Source organism: Hemibagrus wyckioides, linkage group LG09 (assembly GCF_019097595.1).
Source record: "Hemibagrus wyckioides isolate EC202008001 linkage group LG09, SWU_Hwy_1.0, whole genome shotgun sequence".
Classification (NCBI taxonomy): Eukaryota; Metazoa; Chordata; class Actinopteri; order Siluriformes; family Bagridae; genus Hemibagrus; species Hemibagrus wyckioides.
In genome coordinates, this window is record NC_080718.1 from 7,489,932 (window position 1) to 7,512,056 (window position 22,125).

General features: G+C 42.4%; 2 protein-coding genes across 3 annotated transcripts in view; both read right to left on the reverse strand.

Moving 5' to 3' along the window:
- Positions 1–920: 920 nt before the first annotated feature.
- Positions 921–8,677, reverse strand: ndnfl (neuron-derived neurotrophic factor, like). 2 transcript variants are annotated; one of them, XM_058399089.1, is made up of 5 exons: positions 8,353–8,677; positions 7,163–8,161; positions 5,704–5,880; positions 4,088–4,212; positions 921–2,820 (listed from the first exon to the last, which is right to left on the reverse strand). In XM_058399089.1, the coding sequence occupies exons 3-5, from the start codon at positions 5,856–5,858 to the stop codon at positions 1,304–1,306; spliced, it is 1,797 nt and encodes a 598-aa protein (XP_058255072.1). In that variant the 5' UTR covers positions 5,859–5,880; positions 7,163–8,161; positions 8,353–8,677; the 3' UTR covers positions 921–1,303. The 2 variants fall into 2 exon arrangements, with proteins under 2 accessions (XP_058255072.1, XP_058255071.1); XM_058399088.1 differs by lacking the exon at positions 7,163–8,161 and having other exon boundaries at positions 8,353–8,676.
- A 6,980-nt stretch (positions 8,678–15,657) lies between these two features.
- The window catches only part of spata17 (spermatogenesis associated 17), a 51,820-nt gene continuing 45,352 nt past the window's right edge, over positions 15,658–22,125 (reverse strand). The window contains exon 10 of the mRNA XM_058399316.1: positions 15,658–15,765. Coding sequence (XP_058255299.1) covers positions 15,658–15,765 — 108 coding nt within the window. The remainder of the gene's footprint in view (positions 15,766–22,125) is intronic.

Consider the following 22,125-nt stretch of genomic DNA (forward strand, 5'->3'; position numbering starts at 1 on the left):
GAAATCTCAGTGTTGCTTATTTAGTTAAATTTGACCTACATTCATACGTCAAGAGTCAGAAGAAATGCGTGAGCAAATATTTGTTCAGAGCCCCTGGTTTATTATAGGACATGATCATCTCACAAGAATTTAGAGGACAAAAAACATTATTCTATTAGAGTAAGAATGAACAAGAGCAAACAAGAGTGTGTGTGGTAATGAGTCAGAGTGAGGTGGAGTGAGTCAGAGTGAGGGAAAGTAAAGAGGGAGTGAGGGGGAGAGAGAGTGAGTCAGAGTGAGGTGGAGTGAGTCAGAGTGAGGGAAAGTAAAGAGGGAGAGAGAGAGAGAGAGAGAGAGAGAGAGTGAGTCAGAGTGAGGTGGAGTGAGTCAGAGTGAGGGAAAGTAAAGAGGGAGAGAGAGAGAGAGAGAGAGAGAGAGAGAGAGAGAGAGAGTGAGTCAGAGTGAGGTGGAGTGAGTCAGAGTGAGGGAAAGTAAAGAGGGAGTGAGGGAGAGAGAGAGAGAGAGAGAGAGAGAGAGTCAGAGTGAGGGTGAGTGAATCAGAGTGAGGGAAAGTAAAGAGGGAGAGAGAGAGAGAGAGAGAGAGAGAGTCAGAGTGAGGGAAAGTAAAGAGGGAGTGAGGGAGAGAGAGAGAGAGAGAGAGAGAGAGAGAGTCAGAGTGAGGGTGAGTGAATCAGAGTGAGGGAAAGTAAAGAGGGAGTGAGGGAGAGAGAGAGAGTCAGAGTGAGGGTGAGTGAATCAGAGTGAGGGAAAGTAAAGAGGGAGAGAGAGAGAGAGAGAGAGAGAGTCAGAGTGAATCAGAGTGAATCAGAGTGAATCAGAGTGAGAGAGTCAATGAGGGAGTGAACAGAAATAAATGAATTACAGAATGAATAAAAGCAGAAAGCTCCTCAGGTGTGATGTAAATGATTTCTGAGTTCTGATTGGTTATCTGATCTGTTTTTATTGGTGCATAAAACTGAAGCACAACAAACACCAACACAGTAAAGACATGTTATTTCATGCAGAACAGACTAGTCTCACTCTCTATATACCTGTCTCTCTGTCAGTTTTTTTTCTCTTCCTGTCTTTTTGTCTCCTGCTTTTATTAAAACTCACTTCTCCTTCAGTCTCTGTTTAAGACTTCCTGTCTCTCTCTCTCTGTAGGTAAAGACAGTTGTGATATTGCAGTGTGTTTGATACAGTCCTGTGACAATGTTAATAAACACACCATTATAACAGCAACAGTGGCCATGTGACTGGTGATTGGTCAGTGGGATTTTGCTGGTGTGTATTCAGTGTGTGTGTGTGTGTGTGTGTGTAGTGCTCAGCAGTCTCTCCTGGTCCTCACTGTCTTGCTGTGGTATTTAACAGGAAGCGCCCAACGTCTCATCAGATATATATCAAAAGTGTACAGTGTTTCCGGCTCCAGCCCACTTACTGTTGCCGTAGTAACAGCACGGCGAGCATCAAGTTCCTGGAAGTATTTACAGAGCACACGCTGATCAGGAGGACGGGACTCTGGTGCTAAGCAACGGTCTGTGTCACTCATTCGTTCATGATGTTTCGTTCGGATTCGACCTGTCTTGCGCTTCTGGTCACTGCGCATCATTACATCTTGACCTGTCTCACTTCTTGGTCCACCCCATAACCCTCGGTCTCCACCTGTCTCACACCTGTGTCTGGCCCGTTTCACACTGTCTCCACCTGTCTCACTCTGTATGTCTGCTCTGCGTCTGTAGAGACAATACAGTCCTCGTTCCTCAGTTCCCATCCATGCGAGTGTAACGGAGCTGCAGGTGCGCAGTGTGTTAAAGCTCTTGATGTGCAGTGTGTGTGGCAGCGCCGGCGCTTCCCTGCGGTGGAATGCAGATGATGCCTGCATTTTCACACACAGAGTCTCTTTCTCTGCAGCGTGTGTGTGTGAAGCAGAGAGTCGGAGCTGGATCAGGTAGGAGGAGAACCCCTGCAGCCACATCTGGACCAGCCCATCTCCTACTTCCTGTGACGTCAGCTCGTTTCCTTGGGCCGAGACCGAAACAGAGAGTGTGTGTGTGTGTGCGTCGTTGCAGCTCAGCAGTGTGAGCAGGCCTTTCTTCTGCCCACCACGGGGACGGAAACGGAAACCCCGCCTCTCAGCTGCCCTGGAACTCAGTGTGACCCACTGCACCTGCCCCTCTCTCAGCTGACTCACGCTATGTATGTGTGGTTCTTTTTGTGCGTGTGGGTCTCTATGTGTGTGTGGTTCTGTGTGTGTGCGTGATTCTACATGCGTGTGTGCAGCAGTTCCTGTGTATGCTGCACTGGTGCCGTTCATTCTGTCGGTCACAAACACATCAAAGTAATAGAGTGTGTTTGGGAGAAGATCAGAGATGGTACACACACTTTCCATCTCCTCACAGACACACACTGCTCTTTTCTTCCATTCGTCTTTCGTTCTTCTGTTCTCCTCTTGTGCGGCACACAGACTCCTGTAGTTGTGTTTGCGGTTCACGGTAACGCAGTATTTGTACAGCCGTGTGTGTGTGTGTGTGTGTTGCTCTTTGAGGACAGATGGACTTGGGTTCCAGGTCAGTGTCACACTGCTCATCCCGACCCCTAGCAAGTGCACTCTGGGGTCAAAGGGCAACTCTGGAAACAACCCCCATGGTGCAGGTCCTTCATGGAGGTAAATATGTGCCTGTGTGTCGCCCTGCGTCGATTTAATCTGCAGTGTGTAGATGGAGACTGGGTGAAGTGCAGGACCCTCGTAAGTGTCCACAGCACTGCCCGAGTAGGTGTGAAGTGTCTTCTCATTAGCTGATTTTCTCCACCACACTTCAGGCTCACTCTTCTTAAAGCTCCCTGAAAATCACACAGTTCCTCTAATGAAACTAATCGGACAAAGCTCACCTCACAGAAATCATTACGAACGACAGGAAGAATGTTTACAGACATTTGAACTAAAGCTGATCTGCTCTGTGTTCCGCTTTTAACGCCTCTTCGTTCTTAAGAAGAAACAAACACACAGGAAATGAGGATGCTGATAATGATTGTAGTTCCTCTGTAAACTTCTCTCCACATCTCCTTTTACACATCTACTTAGATGAACTTGGCTTAATGACCATCATGTAGGATGAAATTAATCAGACAATGTAATATCACTGCTAATTAGCGTTGTAGTAATAAAATATAAGTAATATTAGCATATAAGGTAGTAGTAATAATGTGGCACGGGGGCTTGGTGGTTAGCACATTTGCCTCACACCTCCAGCGTTGGGGGTTTAATTCCCACCCTCACTGTGTGTGTGTGTGTGGAGTTTGCATGCTCTACCCTGTTAACTGGGTAACCCGGTTACCTTCTCCAGTCTGAAGGCACACACTGTAGGCTGACTAGCATCTCAAAATTCTGTAGTGTGTGAATGGGTGTGTGATTGTGCCCTGTGTTAGACTGACATACTGTCCAGAGTATACCCTGCTCTGCACCCTGAGTGTCTTGGTGTAGGTTCCAGGCCGATCTCAACTCAGTAGGATAAGCGGTGTAAAGGACGGATGGACAGATAATAACAATAATAATAGACAGAACTGCACATTCCACTCAGTCACTTGCTAATGAACTGATTTGCTAATACATATGTTCCTTCTTTAACCTTCAGTAAATAAACAAACAATTCTAACATTTTAGACGAAATGTGTTTTTTTATCTTTACTTTTGCAGATGAACTCTGAGAGCAAACATTTCATAATCTAAGTGAATCATTTAAAGCAGCAGATGCAGATGAAGCAGATAAAATATTTAATGCATGGCTTCAGGACTGCGTATGCTTCTCAAGAAACTTTCCTCATGCAGGATTTTAAGTGCTAAAGTGCCAAGATGATAAAATGCCAAAAGCAGACTGTACGCAGAACCTGCTGGAGAAAAAAACATGCCAGTGAAGATTTTAGAACTTTAGATCATTAATAAAAGAACAACTGGCATCTGTTTATTGTGCCTTCACTCAGGGCTGGGGCTCCTTCCTCCATTACAGGATGGGACTTTACTGGAAGCTTTATCACAGTTATATGAGGAGCTGGGAGCTTTTACAGTGTCTCTAACTGACACACACACACACACACACACACACACACTTACAGTAATGATCCTTGGCTGGTTTGTCCTTCAGTGTTTGTGCGGTCAGATGCCACTCAACACTTCCCAAGCATGGAGACACTGTGAGCATCAGAGCTGTGGTCTTCTTCCTCAGTGTAAAATGGAGCCTGAAATAAAAGTAGGAGTAAAAACATGTGACTATATCAAGCAGATTTCACTCTAAACCATAGAGGATAATAATGAAAGCTGAAGCTAACTATAGCATCATTTTATTCCGTGTTCTTTGTAAATCAGCACTGTGTGTTAGAAAATTGCTGCATAAGCTGAACACATGAACAAACAAACAAACAAACAAACAAATAAATAAATAAATACATGTGTTTGTAAGAGACTTAAATAACACTGAGAAAACAACGTCATTTATTAAAGATAATTACAGCACTGAGTCATTGAATTCTGGATTGTGATTGGTCAGATGATACACACACACACACACACACACACACAACATTGTCACTCCTGCTCTGTGGAGTTTGGATAGTTTAGTCATCTATCATTATCTTCAGCTGCTGTTATTGGTCAGTAATTATTGTTTTGAGGGCACGATACCATATGAAGCTGAAATAGTTTAATGGTGTTGAGTGCTGGTTTGTTGAGTTTGTGTGTGTGTGTGTGTGTGTGTGTGTGTGTGTGTGTGTGTGTGTGTGTGTGTGTGTGTAAGTGTGTGTGTGTAAGTGTGTGTGTGTGTGTGTGTGTGTGTGAATGGTAAGACCTTCAGTGTGTGAAAGTGGAGAGTAAAACACCACATCAAAATCACACAACATCACAAAATCCACAGAAGAAACCCGGCAGCAGAACAACAGAGGTTTGCAATTCAGTATCCTGACTTCTGTCTTGTTTTAGAGTTTTTTTAAAACCATCTCACATTTTAAACAGAAAGTTTTGTTTACATCATCAGATACATTGATCTGGATTGAGAATATTCCCAAATTCCACCTCATTCCTGTTTCTGCTGCTGTGTGAACAGTGTGTGGATGCCCAGTGTTAGTGAAGGTCAAAGGAAACAGACAGATAAGAAGCGCTACTGATCAGATACAACAAATGATGTCATGGGAAATAATCACAAAAATCTCATCTCCTTCCTGCAGAGAGATCCACTACCACTCAGGCTGTGCCAAGTGGAATCGGTCAGTGGGAGTTTATCACAATTCTTAAAAACAAACAAAAAATAAAGGCAACTGCAGCGACATGAAGAAGAGTGGAATACAAAGACTGCTGGACATCAGAAACTTCAGCCTTCAGTCACAGCAGGGCTTTTAATGTAGGTCATATATAATGTATTGTGTGTGTGTGTGTGTGTGTGTGTGGACTATTTGTAACTGTCCTAGATAAAAAGACTAAATGTTTACACCATGATTACCATAATAACATAAAAAGTTGTTTTACCTTTGTGTGTGTGTGTGTGTGTGTGTGTGTGTGTGTGTTGTTTTACCTTTGTGTGTGTGTGTGTCTGTCTGTGTGTGTGTGTGTGTGTTGTTTTACCTTTGTGTGTGTGTGTGTTGTTTTACCTTTGTGTGTGTGTGTGTTGTTTTACCTTTGTGTGTGTGTGTGTTGTTTTACCTTTGTGTGTGTGTGTGTGTGTGTGTGTGTTGTTTTACCTTTGTGTGTGTCCTTTACTCAGGTGCACAGGTGTGTTCTTGTCATCACTCAGCCAGGTAGATGTGTGCAGTGGTACTTCATTTTCAGGTGACAGAGTGCAGAGTGTGTGTGAGACGAGCGTCACAGCCAGATACACACTCCACAACACACTCATTATTATTACATCAGCCAATCCCCTGAGGGTTAGGGAAGGGGGTGAAATTGGAGGAGAGAGAAAGCGAGAATGTTGCATTATTAATCAGCGTATAAATGTGTTTGATTTTTGATTCTATGTGTTCACGCGTGTGTGTGTGTGTGTGTGTGTGTGTGTATTCTATCTCCTTTGCCTGTGTTTCTGAAATTTCTTAAAAAATATCTCTGTTCTGTACTGAACCATGCAGTCCGTCTCTATGGTGTGTGTGTGTGTGTGTGCTTATAGAGGCCCACTAGATTGTTGCACATTATTTGATTCATTATTTCATTACAGCAGAATAATTGTACTTGAGTATTTGTACTTGAGTATTGTCCTCTGACCTGAGGACAATCTGACCAATCAATCTCACCTTCACTTCATAACTAAGCTGACGGGGGGCAAGGATGTCCTAAACCGTATGATGTCATAGACATCCACTCTTTGTGGAATTGAAATGGACAGAAATTAGTTGGACGTTTAGTGAAGAATGATGACCCTTGTTGTTTGTTTTGGTTTGCCCTTAACGAGTTTAAAAACTTTATGCATCCAACATCATCACACAATGTCTTACACATTTTACATGTCCTGTCCAGCAGCTTCTAAAATTACACGTTTGATTCATCTTGTTTCAAATCAGCAGATAACCAATAACATGTGATTAAACAAACACGTTCCTGATGATCATGAAATAACTGACAAAATATGTTCTTATATAATCATCACTGTGTGTGTGTGTGTGTGTGTGTTATTTAAAACACCCAGTAAACATTTGGAACCATCAGTGAATATTTCAGGTGTTTTTCAAACCATAGATTCTCCTCATAGCTACACCTTTAGCAGAGTCAGAGAGAGAGAGACAGGGGGAGAGCGAGACCGGAGGTGGGATGATTCCCAGCTGATGAGTAAAGGAAGTGAAAAACATTTGCTTTAATTCAGAGAGAATTATTCATTTGAAAATAAAAATATTTCTGTTTTATCTTCTCCATCTGTCAGCTCTCAGCTCTAAAGCTGAAATGTCTCTAATCTAACTTACATAACTGCACACACTACTGCATCAACCCCTCAGCCCTAAGCCCCAGCTATAAACTCTAGCCCTAATTTTCCTGTTTTATGTGTGAAAGTACAGATCTCTGTGTAAGATGTGTATCTTCCTATCATGTGACTTTCCTCTTATTCCTCCTTGTTCTGTTTCTCTCTGTTTTTTGTTTTTATAGATTAATTTTTACGACTGCAGCTCTCAGTGCCTGGAATGCAAATCACAGTGAAATAAAAATAGAGCTCCTAACCCGAGGAGGTTTGATTTTGATCCTCCAGTTCTTAAAGGTTGCAGTGAAGAGGAACTCTGAGACTTTATTCAGGTGCTGAAGATTGAGAAACTTCAAAAAGTCTCCTAACAAAACACTGCGCCATCAGCACAGAAACACAGGGATCAGATGACACACACACACACACACACACACACAAACCTGCTCCATTTACAGCCACTGAGAGAGGGACATTTAAGGGTGTAGTGGGACAGAAATGGCGAGAGAAAGACAGTGAGACAGTGTGGAGCAGTGAGAAAACAGGAAATAGAGACATGATATAACACACATGACTTTTTTAACAAGTGCCAGAGGTTCAGGGCCGATGCTGCTGCAGACTGAGAGTTTTCAGTAAACTGTTTGTAATTAGTCTTTTGGATTATGATGATCTGTTACACTTCCATTACACCAGATCAACAGAACAAACAGCAGGTTATTTTACTCAGATAAAAAACACAAACCTCCAGAATGTGTGTGTGTGTGTGTGTGTACTTCAGTGAGCTGTGTGTTTACTCACACACACCTTTTACACAACAGTTTATAATGAAAGCTATAATTAATCCCATTCTACATGAAGACACATGAAAGAGAAAGATACAGGCAGGAAGAGACAGAGACAGAGAGAGAGGGAGAGAGAGAGAGAGGGGGAGAGAGACAGAGAGAGAGAGATATAAAGAGAAACCAAAAGAGAGTGAGACAGGTGGAAATAAAGGAGTGGATAAATCATGTTTTTTCCCAGCTCAGTGTTTTTTCACTCCATAATACCCCCCCCCCCCGTTATCTGTAATTTGGTCTCTTCTTTTTTCTCTGCATCTGTTGTAATCTCTCCCTTGTTCCTCCCTCTGACAGTGTCTCCATCATCTTGTTTACGCTGTTCACACTTCCTCTACTTCTTTACACACTCTCTCTCTCTCTCTCTCTCTCTCTCTCTGTGGTGTTGGGTAACAGAAGGGTCTCACTGATGCCATGAGAAAGACTGAGCTGGAGATAAAGAGAAAGAAAAAAATGTAAAAACTCAGGAAAGAGAGAAATATATGAATTGTCCTGGGTGGAAACTGTATCTGTCTTTCTTTGCCTGTCTCTGTTTCTGTCTGCCTCTCAGAATCAAACACAGTTCTGATTTATAATGGTGCAGGCACAGCACACACACACACACACACACACACACTTACCTCAGACAGTACTTTAAGTTGTTTTAGAGAAAAACCAGGATAAGGAGAAACGTAAATAAATGTGTTCACCGCGTCTCTTCGTCAGCTTCATATGTGACCTGTCTCACTCTCACTGATAAAGGGCGCATCTGTCTTGCTCTTTTCCTGTGTGTGTTCCTGTATATTTCTGGCTTCTTCTGTCTTGTCTCCCAGTCCAGATCAGAGCTCGACATTAACACGTGTGTGACTGTGAACTGATCAGTGCAGTGTGTGTGTGTGTGTGTGTGTGTGTGTGTGTGTGTGAGCGTGTGTGTATGTATGTGTGTGAAAGAGAGAGAGAGAAAGAGAGAGAGAGAGAGAGAGAGAGAGAGAGCAAGGATGTTTCAGGAGCAGGGGGAGTGACTAAGTAAGTGCGAGAGTGTTTTTGTGTGTGTGTGTGTGTGTGTGTGTGTGTGTGTACATAAGGGGACAGGAGGTCTCTGAGTGGGGGGAGTTGTGGCAGATTGTGTGTGAGAGGAAAGAAAGGGGGTGGCTGGGTTTGTAGATGGTAGTGTGTGTGTGTGTGTGTGTTGATTAAATGGATGTATCCAGAATCCCTAAAGCTTAAACGCCTATATGAACACAGATCACAGCATTAATTCTTCTCGTAGTTAGACCATGTTAAAATGTGATTTACAGAACAATCTTTCTTTAAATCCACAATGAAAAGCTTCAGCAGGATATTTCCGATAAAAGACACACACTGTTTCTCTAAGACTGAATTGTGATGTAAAGGAATGATTAAAATAAAGCTGTGTTTAATATTAATAATTACACAAGACTCCACTTCACATGGAGAAACACTTGTGTAATACGATGTAAAGACTCTCAGACTGAAATCCTTCATGTGTGGTGAACGGGAGCTAGTTTAACAACATCTAGCGAACTGGCTAACAAAGTTAGCTAACTAATGTCATTAGTGATAGCAGGGAACATGGGGGTGTTTAAATATTCATCAATAGTGAAGAATCTTTAATGCTGTAGAGATGTTTATTGGTCATTTTATTTGATTGAATCACAACAGTGTGTGACACACAGTAGCAGATACACACTCCATCAGTAGTGAATTTTTCCATCAGTCCGATTTTTTCTGTCACTGATGTTTTCACAGCTTTAAATAAAAACCTCGGGCGGCTTTAGCGTGACCAGAAGTGACGGACTTGAACCTAAATGCTGTTCGAAGCAGTTTCACCTCGATGAAGCAGGGAGTCCAGTTGATGTGGACGTGAACACAACTCATTTATCGAGTTTATTGTGAACCAGAAACAGCGGCAAAAGATTTAATAAAATCATTTAATAATCTAAACCACATGCGGAATGGAAATGGCCATCATCACCTTTCACACTTTTGTATATGGATTATTTTGACCGTATTTCCACATTTGCACATTTTCATCTTCTAAAAACAATTCCCTCTCCTACTCCACCCTCACCTTCCACACCTACCTGCCTCCATGCCCTCATCTCTGCACTGCTTTAACAAAATGTAAACAATAAATGTTAGTCAACAACATCATACATATAATAATAATTATAAATATAATACAAGTAATCATTTAGGGATACATGTGCAAAGCCTTTTTACACAAACAATTTTAGCACAAAATGTCTAAAGCACAAAAAACAGTGACATTCTGAACATCATTCAAATTTAATATGATGATTTCAGTAAAAATGTCATCTTTATACCAAGGCTTTGTCTTTCTGTTTCTACCAGTAATGTACATGGTTACAACCACAGCTTTCATATCACACTCCCCTTGAGTGTGTGTGTGTGTGTGTGTGTGTGTGTGCACTCTATAGGTCAAGTAGTTTTCTCTGTAATGCTGAATGTGTGTGAAGAAGACTCCTCCCCTCTCATCTCAGTGCAATGTTATCTCTCCATCTTTCCTCACACCCTGTCCATCCTGCTGTTCAGAGGGAGGCCATCTGCACTGTGTGTGTGTATTTGATCCATGTGCATTATGTTAGCACTGTGCTAAAACTCTACAGTTGCACTGGCCATCCAGAGTGTAAACAAAACACAGACTGTAAATTTTACAGTAAAGTTTTTATGTTATTATGGTAATCATTTTTTCTCCTGTGTTAGAGTCCAAATGGTGTAAACATTTAGTCTTTTTATCTAGGACAGTTACAAATAGTCCACACACACACACACACACACACACACAGACTAGACCTCGAGCTTTTAACTTGAACATTAGCGTGCTGAAAATGGGAAAGGAGAAGAGCAAAAGAAACCAAAACTTCCAATCAGACCTGTCTGTCTCCTGAAGAAGGCATGATGATACTGAGGCCTGCTACCTGAGTACACAACAACTGTAATCTATGTATTATGCTGCTACTCAAATATAATGAACAAATATAATTATAAATAAATCATTATACAGTGTTATGATTACTGGTGTTATTATTGAGTCTGTTCATACTGAATTTTAGAAAGGATTATTGATTTTTTTTTTTAACTTTTTGAATTTTAAGAGAAAATCACAAAAAAGAAAAAGAAGAAAAAGACGAGATCAGCTTAATAGTAAATTGATAAATAATAATAATCATAAAATAAAATAGAATTAAAATGAAAAATGTGGCTTAGGAAAACAATAAAAATGTTCATCAGTATGAAACAATAGAGTTTAACTGATGACGAAAAACAAAAAAAAATGCTAGAACTAATATTCAGTCTATGTCCAACGTGTTCCCTGACATATTGCTTGAAAGGGACCCAAGCTTTATTAAACTGGCTAGATGAGCCTCTTATAGAATGTTTGATTTTCTCCAACTTTAGGAAAAAGAGGACATCATGAATCCATTGTGTTGGAGCTGGAGGCCTCTGATCCTTCCACTTCAGCAATATCAGTGGTTTGGCTAACAGCATGATAAAAGCTATACAATAAGACTGTATCTCTGTAAGATTATATGATACAGGAGGGTCCTCCAATAAATGGCTTTCAATGGGCAAGGGGAGATCGATTTACCTAAAAAACCAACAGTGGACCAGACGCCCCTAAGCTTTATACAGGACCAAAACATGTGTCCATGAGAGGCTGGGATAAACCTACAGCCATCACAAGCAGGACCTATATGCTGAAAGTGCTTAGATAGTTTCAACTTTGTCCAGTCTATATGATCATCAGCCCCAGGATCTTCATATAGCCAGATATTCTTTAAGTATGATAGATGAAGGATTATTTATATATTGATTTTCTAACTGCGAGATACAATCTGTCAGATCTGCTATAGACCTCCTCGGTTTGCTGTTTTCAAATGACATTTAAGGTATAGTTTGACCTTTAATATAGGCTTCAAATGTTTCCCAAATTGTGCCGAATGTTATATCTGGGGTAGCATTCACGCTGACAAAAAAGTCTATTTGTGAAGAAATAGTCTGGACAAAGTCCTCAATAGTTAGCTGGCGAATATTTAGTCTCCTAGAGGAGAATGGTCTGAAATGACAATTGCATTGTAAGTACAATGTTGAACCAATGGTAAGAGCTTGTTGTCAATTAAAAAGTAATCAATGCGGGAGAAAGATTGATGAGCATGGGAAAAGAAAGAATAGCCATGAGTTCAGAAATCGCCAAACATCTGTGACAGCATAAACGTTGAGAAAAGAATTTATTATTTTTGCTGACTTTGAGAGGACTGTTCCTCTTTGAGAAGCTCTGTCAAGTTTTTAAGCAACGATTGAAATCTCCCCCAATATAAATAGATTGAATCTAAATTTGGTAGAACACAAAGGAACTTAGTAAAAAATTTATCGTCATGAAAGTTAGGCGCATATTCGCCAATACCACAGGGGTGTTAAACAGCAGCCCAGATATTATAATGTATCTGCCATTACGGTCAGACAGCACATCTGAGGGATTAAAAGAAATATCTTTATGGATAAGGATAGCAACTCCCCTTGATCTACTAGAAAATAAGGAGTGAAAAGATTGTGAGACCCATCTTCTACGCAATTTAGTGTGGTCAGAAATATTAAGATGGGTTTCCTGTAAAAAGACAATTTCAGCTTGTAAGCCATCCTGGTGAGTTATCACTTTGTTAAGCTTAGAAGGACGGCCAAGACCTTTTACATTCCAGCTGTCACAGATGCACCGACCTCAGCCACGCAACCACGCCCTCAATCACCAGAGTTCTAACACTGACACCTGCAACCCATCACCAGAACACTATATAGCACCCTCACTCCACACAATCAACGGCTAGTATTAAGGTTGCTCTCTATGAGACTTCTCTTCCAGCCTGTTCCCCTGTTGGATTTATCTCCTGTGAAACTCTGTTTGCGTTTGGATTACAGTTCTTTAGTTCTTATGATTTTCCGTTTACCCTTTTTGTGCCTCCGTTTTTTCCCAGTTTCTGATTCTTTGCTCCCTTCGCTTTGCTTCAGTGTGTTCTTGAATAAACAACTTTGCACATACCTGTTTCATCTCAGTCCTCGTCCTTGGTCAAGTGTGACAGAATACTAGCCCAACAAAGGTCACTGAGATGGAAGCCAGAACTCCTCCACATCAGATCCATCCTCTTCCACCCTCTCTGTACATGATGAACTGTTTAATCTACAGCAAGCCGATCATACCATCCATGAGTACGATCGGCTGGAACGAAGTATTGTTACTCTCGGCTTACCGGAGAGGTTTACATCCCATGATCCGACGGCAGATGGCGATCTACGGCGACTCCATCGGATTGGAAAACTTCCTATTAAAGGCCCAGCGCATTTCACAACACCTCTTCGCGGTCTCCGTTGAGGGAAGAAATCTTTCAGATACCTCACCCTCCAATGATTCCCCAGCACCAGAACCGATGCAGACGGATCAATACCACCTTTCTGCTGACAAACGCCAACGTCGTATCTGCCAACGGTTATGCCTGTACTGTGGAGATAACGACCACCTCCTTCAAACATGCCCAGCCCGTCCTCCTCACACAGCGGTGAGTACTGTCCATATCCACTCTGTTATGACAAATCATGATGCTGTGTTAATCCATGCCTCTCGATCCTTCTCAGTGAAAGTTCTCTTTGATTCTGGGTCATCTGGGAACGTCATCTCTTCATATTTACTGTCCACCTGTAATATACACCAAAGAAATCCTACTCATTACTAGATTACCACTATTCAAGGAAAACCGCTGGGCAACAGGCTGGTGCATTGGAGAACTCCTGAATTGACTCTGCAGATTGGCTGCCTTCACGAGGAGATGTTATCTCTGCTGGTGCTGGAGGAGTCTGTGGAAGATGTTGTCTTGGGACGACCCTGGCTGGCTAAACACCAACCGGACATCAGGTGGATCTCGGGGAGCATTGTTCAGTGGAGCGACTACTGCATGCAACACTGCCTGCGGTCACTCCTGGTGCCTCCCCCAGAAGTGGCCATCCTAGGATCTACCACAATCGAGAGTCTGGTGTCCTCCACCCAAGTCAACCTCCCAGAGGGTTACCGTGCGTACAAAGATGTCTTCTGCAAAGTGGCTGCCACGAAACTGCCACCACACCGGCCATGGGACTGTGCTATTGACCTCCTGCCTGGCATCAAACTGTGATGGTGGGAGAGTTTACCCACTTTCAATCCCGGAGCATAAGGCCATGGACGAGTACATCAGTGAGGCGGCTTCCAGCTTCTTCTTTGTGGCCAAGAAGGACGGAGGGCTTCGACCCTGCATTGACTACCGAGTCCTCAACTCCCAGACAATAAAATTTGCATAACCCCTACCTCTTGTGCCTGAGGCCCTCGAAGAATTATGTGGAGCTCACATCTTCTCCAAGCTAGACCTTCGCAGTGCATATAATCTCATCCGCATCCGACAGGGAGACAAGTGGAAAATGGCCTTCATCACTCCATCAGGGCACTATGAATACCGGGTCATGCCATATGGGCTCACTAATGCCCCCTCAGTCTTCCAAAATTTCATGAATGAAATCTTCCGGGACATGCTCCACAGATTCGTCATTGTCTACATTGACGATATTCTCATCTACTCACCGAATCACTCTGTCCATGTTAAGCATGCTAAATGGGTACTTGACCGGCTCCGTCAGTACCATCTATATCTCAAACTTGAGAAATATGAGATCAACCAGTCCACTATCCAGTTCCTCGGTTACATAATTTCACGTGAAGGTATCCAGATGGATCGCACCAAAGTGGAGGCCGTGAAGTACTGGCCACAACCAAGCTCCATTAAATATCTCCAACGTTTCCTGGGGTTCGCGAACTTTTACTGTCGATTCATCTCCGGGTACAGTGAACTCACGGCTCCTCTTACATCCCTTCTGCGCAAGAAACCAAAAAACCTCAACTGGACATCAGACGCGATCACAGCATTCTGGAAGCTGAAAGCCGCCTTCTGTATAGCCCCAACTCTCATCCATCCAGACCCAACCCGGCCTTTCATAGTGGAGGTGGACGCCTCTTCCCTAGGAGTGGGGGCCGTCTTATCCCAGAGGAGAGGTGAGCCTCCAGTGCTCCACCCATGTGCCTTTTTCTCCAGGAAGTTATCCCCGGCAGAGCAGAACTACAATATCGGGAACCGAGAACTGTTAGCCATAAAGTTGGCCCTAGAAGAGTGGCAGCACTGGCTGGAGGGAGCCAATCACCTGTTCAAACTCATTACGGATCTTAAAAACCTGCAATACCTCAGAGAAGCTAAACGTTTAAACCCTGGACAAGCTCACCGTCACTTACCGTCCAGGAAATAGAAACACCAAACACTCTCACTCCTCAAGGGAAGGTATTGGTGGCCCAACATGGCTCAGGATGTTGCCTGCTTCGTGAGGGGATGCTCTGTCTGTGCCACTATCTCCACCCCACTACGTCTACCGGAGGGTAAACTGGTACCGCTCCCCATTCCGCGCCGACCCTGGTCCCATCTAGGTATTCACTTTGCCACTGATTTACCAGTTTCTAATGGCTTCACCACGATCCTCATCACTGTAGACCGTTTCTCCAAGGCATGTAAACTCATCCCACTCAAAGGACTACCCTAAGCCCTGGAAACGGCAGAGGCCATTATCGGTTATTCTCTGTGTACTGTATGTGATTATGATGGATTTGGAGGAGTTTGAGTTACTCAAATTGGATTGATTGATTGATTGATTGATTGATTGATTGATTGATTTATTTATTTATTTATTTATTTATTTATTTATTTATTTATTTATTTATTTATTTATTTATTTATTCACTGGTAGCAAATATCTGTCTGATCTGTGATGAACAAAAAAACAAAACAAAAACAAACTAAGGCAAATATTTCATAATTCAAACACTTTCCCTGAATTAAGTGCTATTCACAAAAAGCTCCATATCCACCATCCAAAGAGCAAACATTCATGTTACAGTTTGAAGAACCGTCCATGTCGACGTGACACTTCAGACACTCTGGACACGTTATCTTCACAGCGGGGGAATAAAGGAATGAGGCACAAGGAAACGTGTATCACTGGGAAATTGGCATCTAACTGGTCTGATCTGATTGAACATATCTGTGTAGGTGATGTATATAAAAATTTTTTAACCTTATTGGTTTAAATAAAAAAGGTGCCCCGCCCCCTTTCTCCTGGTTATTTCTTTTCATCATGCTGAGTTTGTTGTATGATTTTATTTATTTATGTGATGAGGAAAGAAGGAGAAACAGAAGAACGAGTGATGACAGAATTAGAGCAGGATGTAAAGCCCTGTTTGCTTTTAATATAGACCTTTAAATGATCCGTGTTCGTGTGTGTGTGTGTGTGTATTGCTACTTTAAGCAGCATTTTTATAGGATGTAGTGTGTCTCTGTTTTCTCAAAATCTCAGCCTTGCAGACTTTGCCCTTTAATCTCTTGTGCTGGTTTTGTGTTGTGATCAACACCAGGAGTCGTCTGTGTGCGCTAAATTCCGTCTAAAATCCTGTTGTGTTTGATCAGCTTAATTCGTCCATCTTTCTGTCCTCTGTGTTTCTCTCATGATGCTGTTTATTTGCACTTGTTTATCTTTCTCCCTCTTCTCGCCTCTCATCCCTCCTTCCTGTGGTGACCAATGATGTGGTTATTGTGTTTGATAAATGATGCATTTATTCTGCATTTCAATTGAACACATGCGGGAACTGAAAGGTCACTATAGAGTTTAATACATCTGACAGTAAAGAGACAGAGACTACAGAATTAATGCAGCCTGAGCTGAGAGAAATAACAGTGGAAGAACAAGAAAGGAACAAACGAATGAAAAGAAAGAATAGAAATGAAAGAAAACAAATGATTACAAAGAAGTGTGTTGATGGGTTCTGCATGTTGATACTGCTGTGTGTTGATGGGTTCTGCATGTTGATACTGCTGCGTGTTGATGGGTTCTGCATGTTGATACTGCTGTGTGTTGATGGGTTCTGTGTGTTGATGGGTTCTGCATGTTGATACTGCTGTGTGTTGATGGGTTCTGCATGTTGATACTGCTGTGTGTTGATGGGTTCTGCGTGTTGATGGGATCTGTGTGTTGATGGGTTCTGCGTGTTGATGGGTTCTGCATGTTGATACTGCTGTGTGTTGATGGGTTCTGCGTGTTGATACTGCTGTTTGTTGATGGGTTCTGCATGTTGATACTGCTGTGTGTTGATGGGTTCTGCGTGTTGATGGGTTCTGCGTGTTGATGGGTTCTGCATGTTGATACTGCTGTGTGTTGATGGGTTCTGCATGTTGATACTGCTGTGTGTTGATGGGTTCTGCGTGTTGATGGGTTCTGTGTGTTGATGGGTTCTGCGTGTTGATGGGTTCTGCATGTTGATACTGCTGTGTGTTGATGGGTTCTGCGTGTTGATGGGTTCTGCGTTTTGATGGGTTCTGCATGTTGATACTGCTGTGTGTTGATGGGTTCTGCGTGTTGATAGGTTCTGCATGTTGATACTGCTGTGTGTTGATGGGTTCTGTGTGTTGATGGGTTCTGCGTGTTGATGGGTTCTGCATGTTGATACTGCTGTGTGTTGATGGGTTCTGCGTGTTGATGGGTTCTGCGTGTTGATGGGTTCTGTGTGTTGATGGGTTCTGCGTGTTGATGGGTTCTGCATGTTGATGGGTTCTGCGTGTTGATACTGCTGTGTGTTGATGGGTTCTGCATGTTGATACTGCTGTGTGTTGATGGGTTCTGCGTGTTGATGGGTTCTGTGTGTTGATGGGTTCTGCGTGTTGATGGGTTCTGCATGTTGATACTGCTGTGTGTTGATGGGTTCTGCATGATGATACTGCTGTGTGTTGATGGGTTCTGTGTGTTGATGGGTTCTGCATGTTGATACTGCTGTGTGTTGATGGGTTCTGCATGTTGATACTGCTGTGTGTTGATGGGTTCTGCATGTTGATACTGCTGTGTGTTGATGGGTTCTGCGTGTTGATGGGTTCTGTGTGTTGATGGGTTCTGCGTGTTGATGGGTTCTGCATGTTGATACTGCTGTGTGTTGATGGGTTCTGCGTGTTGATACTGCTGTGTGTTGATGGGTTCTGCATGTTGATACTGCTGTGTGTTGATGGGTTCTGCATGTTGATACTGCTGTGTGTTGATGGGTTCTGCATGTTGATGGGTTCTGTGTGTTGATGGGTTCTGCGTGTTGATGGGTTCTGCATGTTGATACTGCTGTGTGTTGATGGGTTCTGCGTGTTGGTGGATTCTGCATGTTGATACTGCTGTGTGTTGATGGGTTCTGCATGTTGATACTGCTGTGTGTTGATGGGTTCTGCATGTTGATGGGTTCTGCATGTTGATACTGCTGTGTGTTGATGGGTTCTGCGTGTTGATGGGTTCTGCATGTTGATACTGCTGTGTGTTGATGGGTTCTGCGTGTTGATGGGTTCTGCATGTTGATACTGCTGTGTGTTGATGGGTTCTGTGTGTTGATGGGTTCTGCGTGTTGATGGGTTCTGCATGTTGATACTGCTGTGTGTTGATGGGTTCTGCGTGTTGATGGATTCTGCATGTTGATACTGCTGTGTGTTGATGGGTTCTGCATGTTGATACTGCTGTGTGTTGATGGGTTCTGCATGTTGATACTGCTGTGTGTTGATGGGTTCTGCGTGTTGATGGGTTCTGCATGTTGATACTGCTGTGTGTTGATGGGTTCTGCGTGTTGATGGGTTCTGCATGTTGATACTGCTGTGTGTTGATGGGTTCTGTGTGTTGATGGGTTCTGCGTGTTGATGGGTTCTGCATGTTGATACTGCTGTGTGTTGATGGGTTCTGCGTGTTGATGGATTCTGCATGTTGATACTGCTGTGTGTTGATGGGTTCTGCATGTTGATACTGCTGTGTGTTGATGGGTTCTGCATGTTGATGGGTTCTGTGTGTTGATGGGTTCTGCGTGTTGATAGGTTCTGCATGTTGATACTGCTGTGTGTTGATGGGTTCTGCGTGTTGATACTGCTGTGTGTTGATGGGTTCTGCATGTTGATACTGCTGTGTGTTGATTGGTTCTGCGTGTTGATGGGTTCTGTGTGTTGATACTGCTGTGTGTTGATGAGTTCTGCATGTTGATACTGCTGTGTGTTGATGGGTTCTGCGTGTTGATGGGTTCTGCATGTTGATACTGCTGTGTGTTGATGGGTTCTGTGTGTTGATGGGTTCTGTGTGTTGATGGGTTCTGCATGTTGATACTGCTGTGTGTTGATGGGTTCTGCGTGTTGATGGGTTCTGTGTGTTGATGGGTTCTGCGTGTTGATGGGTTCTACATGTTGATACTGCTGTGTGTTGATGGGTTCTGTGTGTTGATGGGTTCTGTGTGTTGATGGGTTCTGCATGTTGATACTGCTGTGTGTTGATGGGTTCTGCGTGTTGATGGGTTCTGTGTGTTGATGGGTTCTGCGTGTTGATGGGTTCTGCATGTTGATACTGCTGTGTGTTGATGGGTTCTGCATGTTGATACTGCTGTGTGTTGATGGGTTCTGCGTGTTGATGGGTTCTGCGTGTTGATACTGCTGTGTGTTGATGGGTTCTGTGTGTTGATGGGTTCTGCATGTTGATGGGTTCTGTGTGTTGATACTGCTGTGTGTTGATGGGTTCTGTGTGTTGATGGGTTCTGCGTGTTGATGGGTTCTGTGTGTTGATGGGTTCTGTGTGTTGATGGGTTCTGCATGTTGATGCTGCTGCATGTTAATGGGGGTAACAGAGTGAGTGAGAGAACTAAAATTACATGAAAGTTAAATAAGGCACACACAATTATATCATATATAGGAGATATAAGACATCAGCTGGTGTGTGTGTGTGTGTGTGTGTGTGTGTGTGTGTCCCACTTGAAAAATGCATTAACACAATGTTCCAGTGACATCTTCTTATAGTGAAGCTTCTTTAGGTCCTTCATATTCAACTTCCCACTTTCATTGCGATCCAACAGAGGAAACCAGCTCTGACAGAAAGACAGACAGACAGACAGTGAGACAGAGACAAACAAGACAGACAGATAGTCTGATACTTTACTCTTGCTGCAACGTGATTGGGAGTCTTATTCCACCCTGTAAAATGCAAAAAAATCTACAAAATCTACTTAAACTGGTATGGGCTGAAATGGGAAACGTAGTAAAATAGTCAAATTCTTGACACCACAGTCAAAGAAGAATGTGAATGTGCGTCTTTACTCTTTATGAGCAGCTCATAATTCTACATAATTCTGACAGATTCTTTCCCATATATCTTTATTACACCGATCAGGTATAACACTCTGACCACTGCCAGGTGAAGTGAATAGCACTGAGTATCTCCTCATCATGGCCCCTGTTAGTGGGTGGGATATATTAGGCAGCAAGTCAACATTTTGTCCTCAAAGTCTGTGTTAGAGAAACAGGAAAATTGGACAAGTGTAAGGATTTGAGGGATTTTGACAAAAAGGGCCAAATTGTGATGGCTAGACCACTGGATCAAAGCATCTCCAAAACTGCAGCTCTTGTGGGGTGTTCCCGGTCTGCAGTGGTCAGTATCTATCAAAAGTATCCTTTGGAAGTCCTGTAAACTGTGAAGTGGGGCCCCTGGAGGCTTACTTACAGGACTTAAAGGATCTGTTGCTAACATCTTGGTGCCAGATCCCACAGCACACCTTCAGGGATCTAGTGGAGTCCATGCATCGATGGGTCAGGGCTGCTTTGGCAGCAAAACACAATATTAGGCAGGTGGTCATAATATTATGCCTGATTGGTGTGTCCCCTTACATGTGAAGAACTTCAGCAGAGTGAACTGAGGGTTTTCAGTCTCAGTACAACTGCTCTGTAAATTACAGGAACGTCCCATCTGTCATAAAAAGTTTTAGAATTTTAGTGGCTGAATTCATTTCCATCTTTGTTGAAGATTAATTACTCTTATGTTTATCATTCCTGTTTCTTTTTACCTTGGTTGTTTTCTTTTCATTCTTGCTGGGACTGCATTTCAATCATTTTCAGCAGTATTTCCTCCATGTTTTGGACATGCATTTCTATGGCAATGATGCAGTCCTTTGCATGACTTTTGACGTGCATGACATTCTCCTTCAATATCTTCAAGTGGACAACTGGTCTCTTTTTAAAAGCTTTTAAAGCTGAATTATTTCCTCCAGTATAATATATACTGTATATATATATATATATATATATATATATATATATACAGTATATATTAGGAGGATGTATATATATATATATACATCCTCCTTCTCTGGTCATGGTCAGGACTTTTTGCCATTTTATTTTATGTTGAGTGCAGGTCAAGTATTAAAATGGTGAACTGTATGTGTTACCTGTGCAAGCTGGACTCTGTGTGTGTGTGTGTGTGTGTGATGCAGCTTGGTGTGTGTGTGTGTGTGGTACCCAAACATGGTCCATTGTGTGATTGGTCCTTTGGTCCTTTGTGAAGGAGACACTCACTGATGCAGGTTTTACCTACAACACTGCACACTGGCGCCACCTGCCTGTACACACACACACACACACACACACACACACACAGACAGTTAACTGCACACTACATTCTACTGCACATATGGACTGCAGCTTCTGATTTACCTGGTGCTCCTGTGTGTGTGTGTGTGTGTGTGAGAGAGAGAGAGACTACACAGTAAAACTAATATTAACACACATTTAAATAAATACATACTCTCTGAAATAATATCTCAAATATTTTTGTTGCCATACTCACCAAAGTGATGCTGATGTTAAAGGTCAACAGGAGGGAAAGCAGAAGTTGTTGTGTGCATCAGAGCATCTGTATTATTATTATGAATAATATACAGTATTAGTGCTGTTTGTATTAATGTTGAATTTATTGCATCACTCTACTGTCTCTTCAGTAATTAATGTTAAAACTCTTACTCCCTTTGTATTTATCTTTTATATTTATTTTTACCTCTGTGTGTTCGTTCTCTCATCATTTAAAATAAAAAATAAATAATCACTCTAAATCAACATTCTACAAAAAATGACCTGATTCAAATGAATAGACAAGCATTTGGAATCACAAGGAGATTTTTAAAAAAGGCAGAAAATTAAGAAGAAAAAGTGGAAAAGAATCTAAAAAGACTAACAAGCGCTATAAGAGAAAAAGAAACAAAGATCAAAAACAAGGACAGGGAAATATCCCAAATTGAATCATTCACTAAAAATCCATGTTCAGTACAAATCAATATTTACAAATACTGCGCAGTGTGGACGATCCCACTGCAACTCCTGAAATCACATGGATGAACTGTTTAATAGTTTAATCCAGCAGGCTTCTTTCCTCTTTCTATGGTGATCAGATCTGAGGATGTAACAGTGAGCTTCCTTTCTGTCTGATGAAGA

What these genes read in the sequence shown, in the direction of transcription:
- ndnfl (XM_058399089.1), bottom strand. Translation starts at nt 5,858, where the DNA reads ATGAGTGTGTTGTGGAGTGTGTATCTGGCTGTGACGCTCGTCTCACAC. An exon ending in AGTAAAGGACACACACAAAG is followed by an intron (nt 4,213 to 5,703) that starts GTAAAACAACAC and finishes CTTTTATTTCAG; the next exon opens with GCTCCATTTTACACTGAGGA. An exon ending in ACCAGCCAAGGATCATTACT is followed by an intron (nt 2,821 to 4,087) that starts GTAAGTGTGTGT and finishes TGTGATTTTCAG; the next exon opens with GGAGCTTTAAGAAGAGTGAG.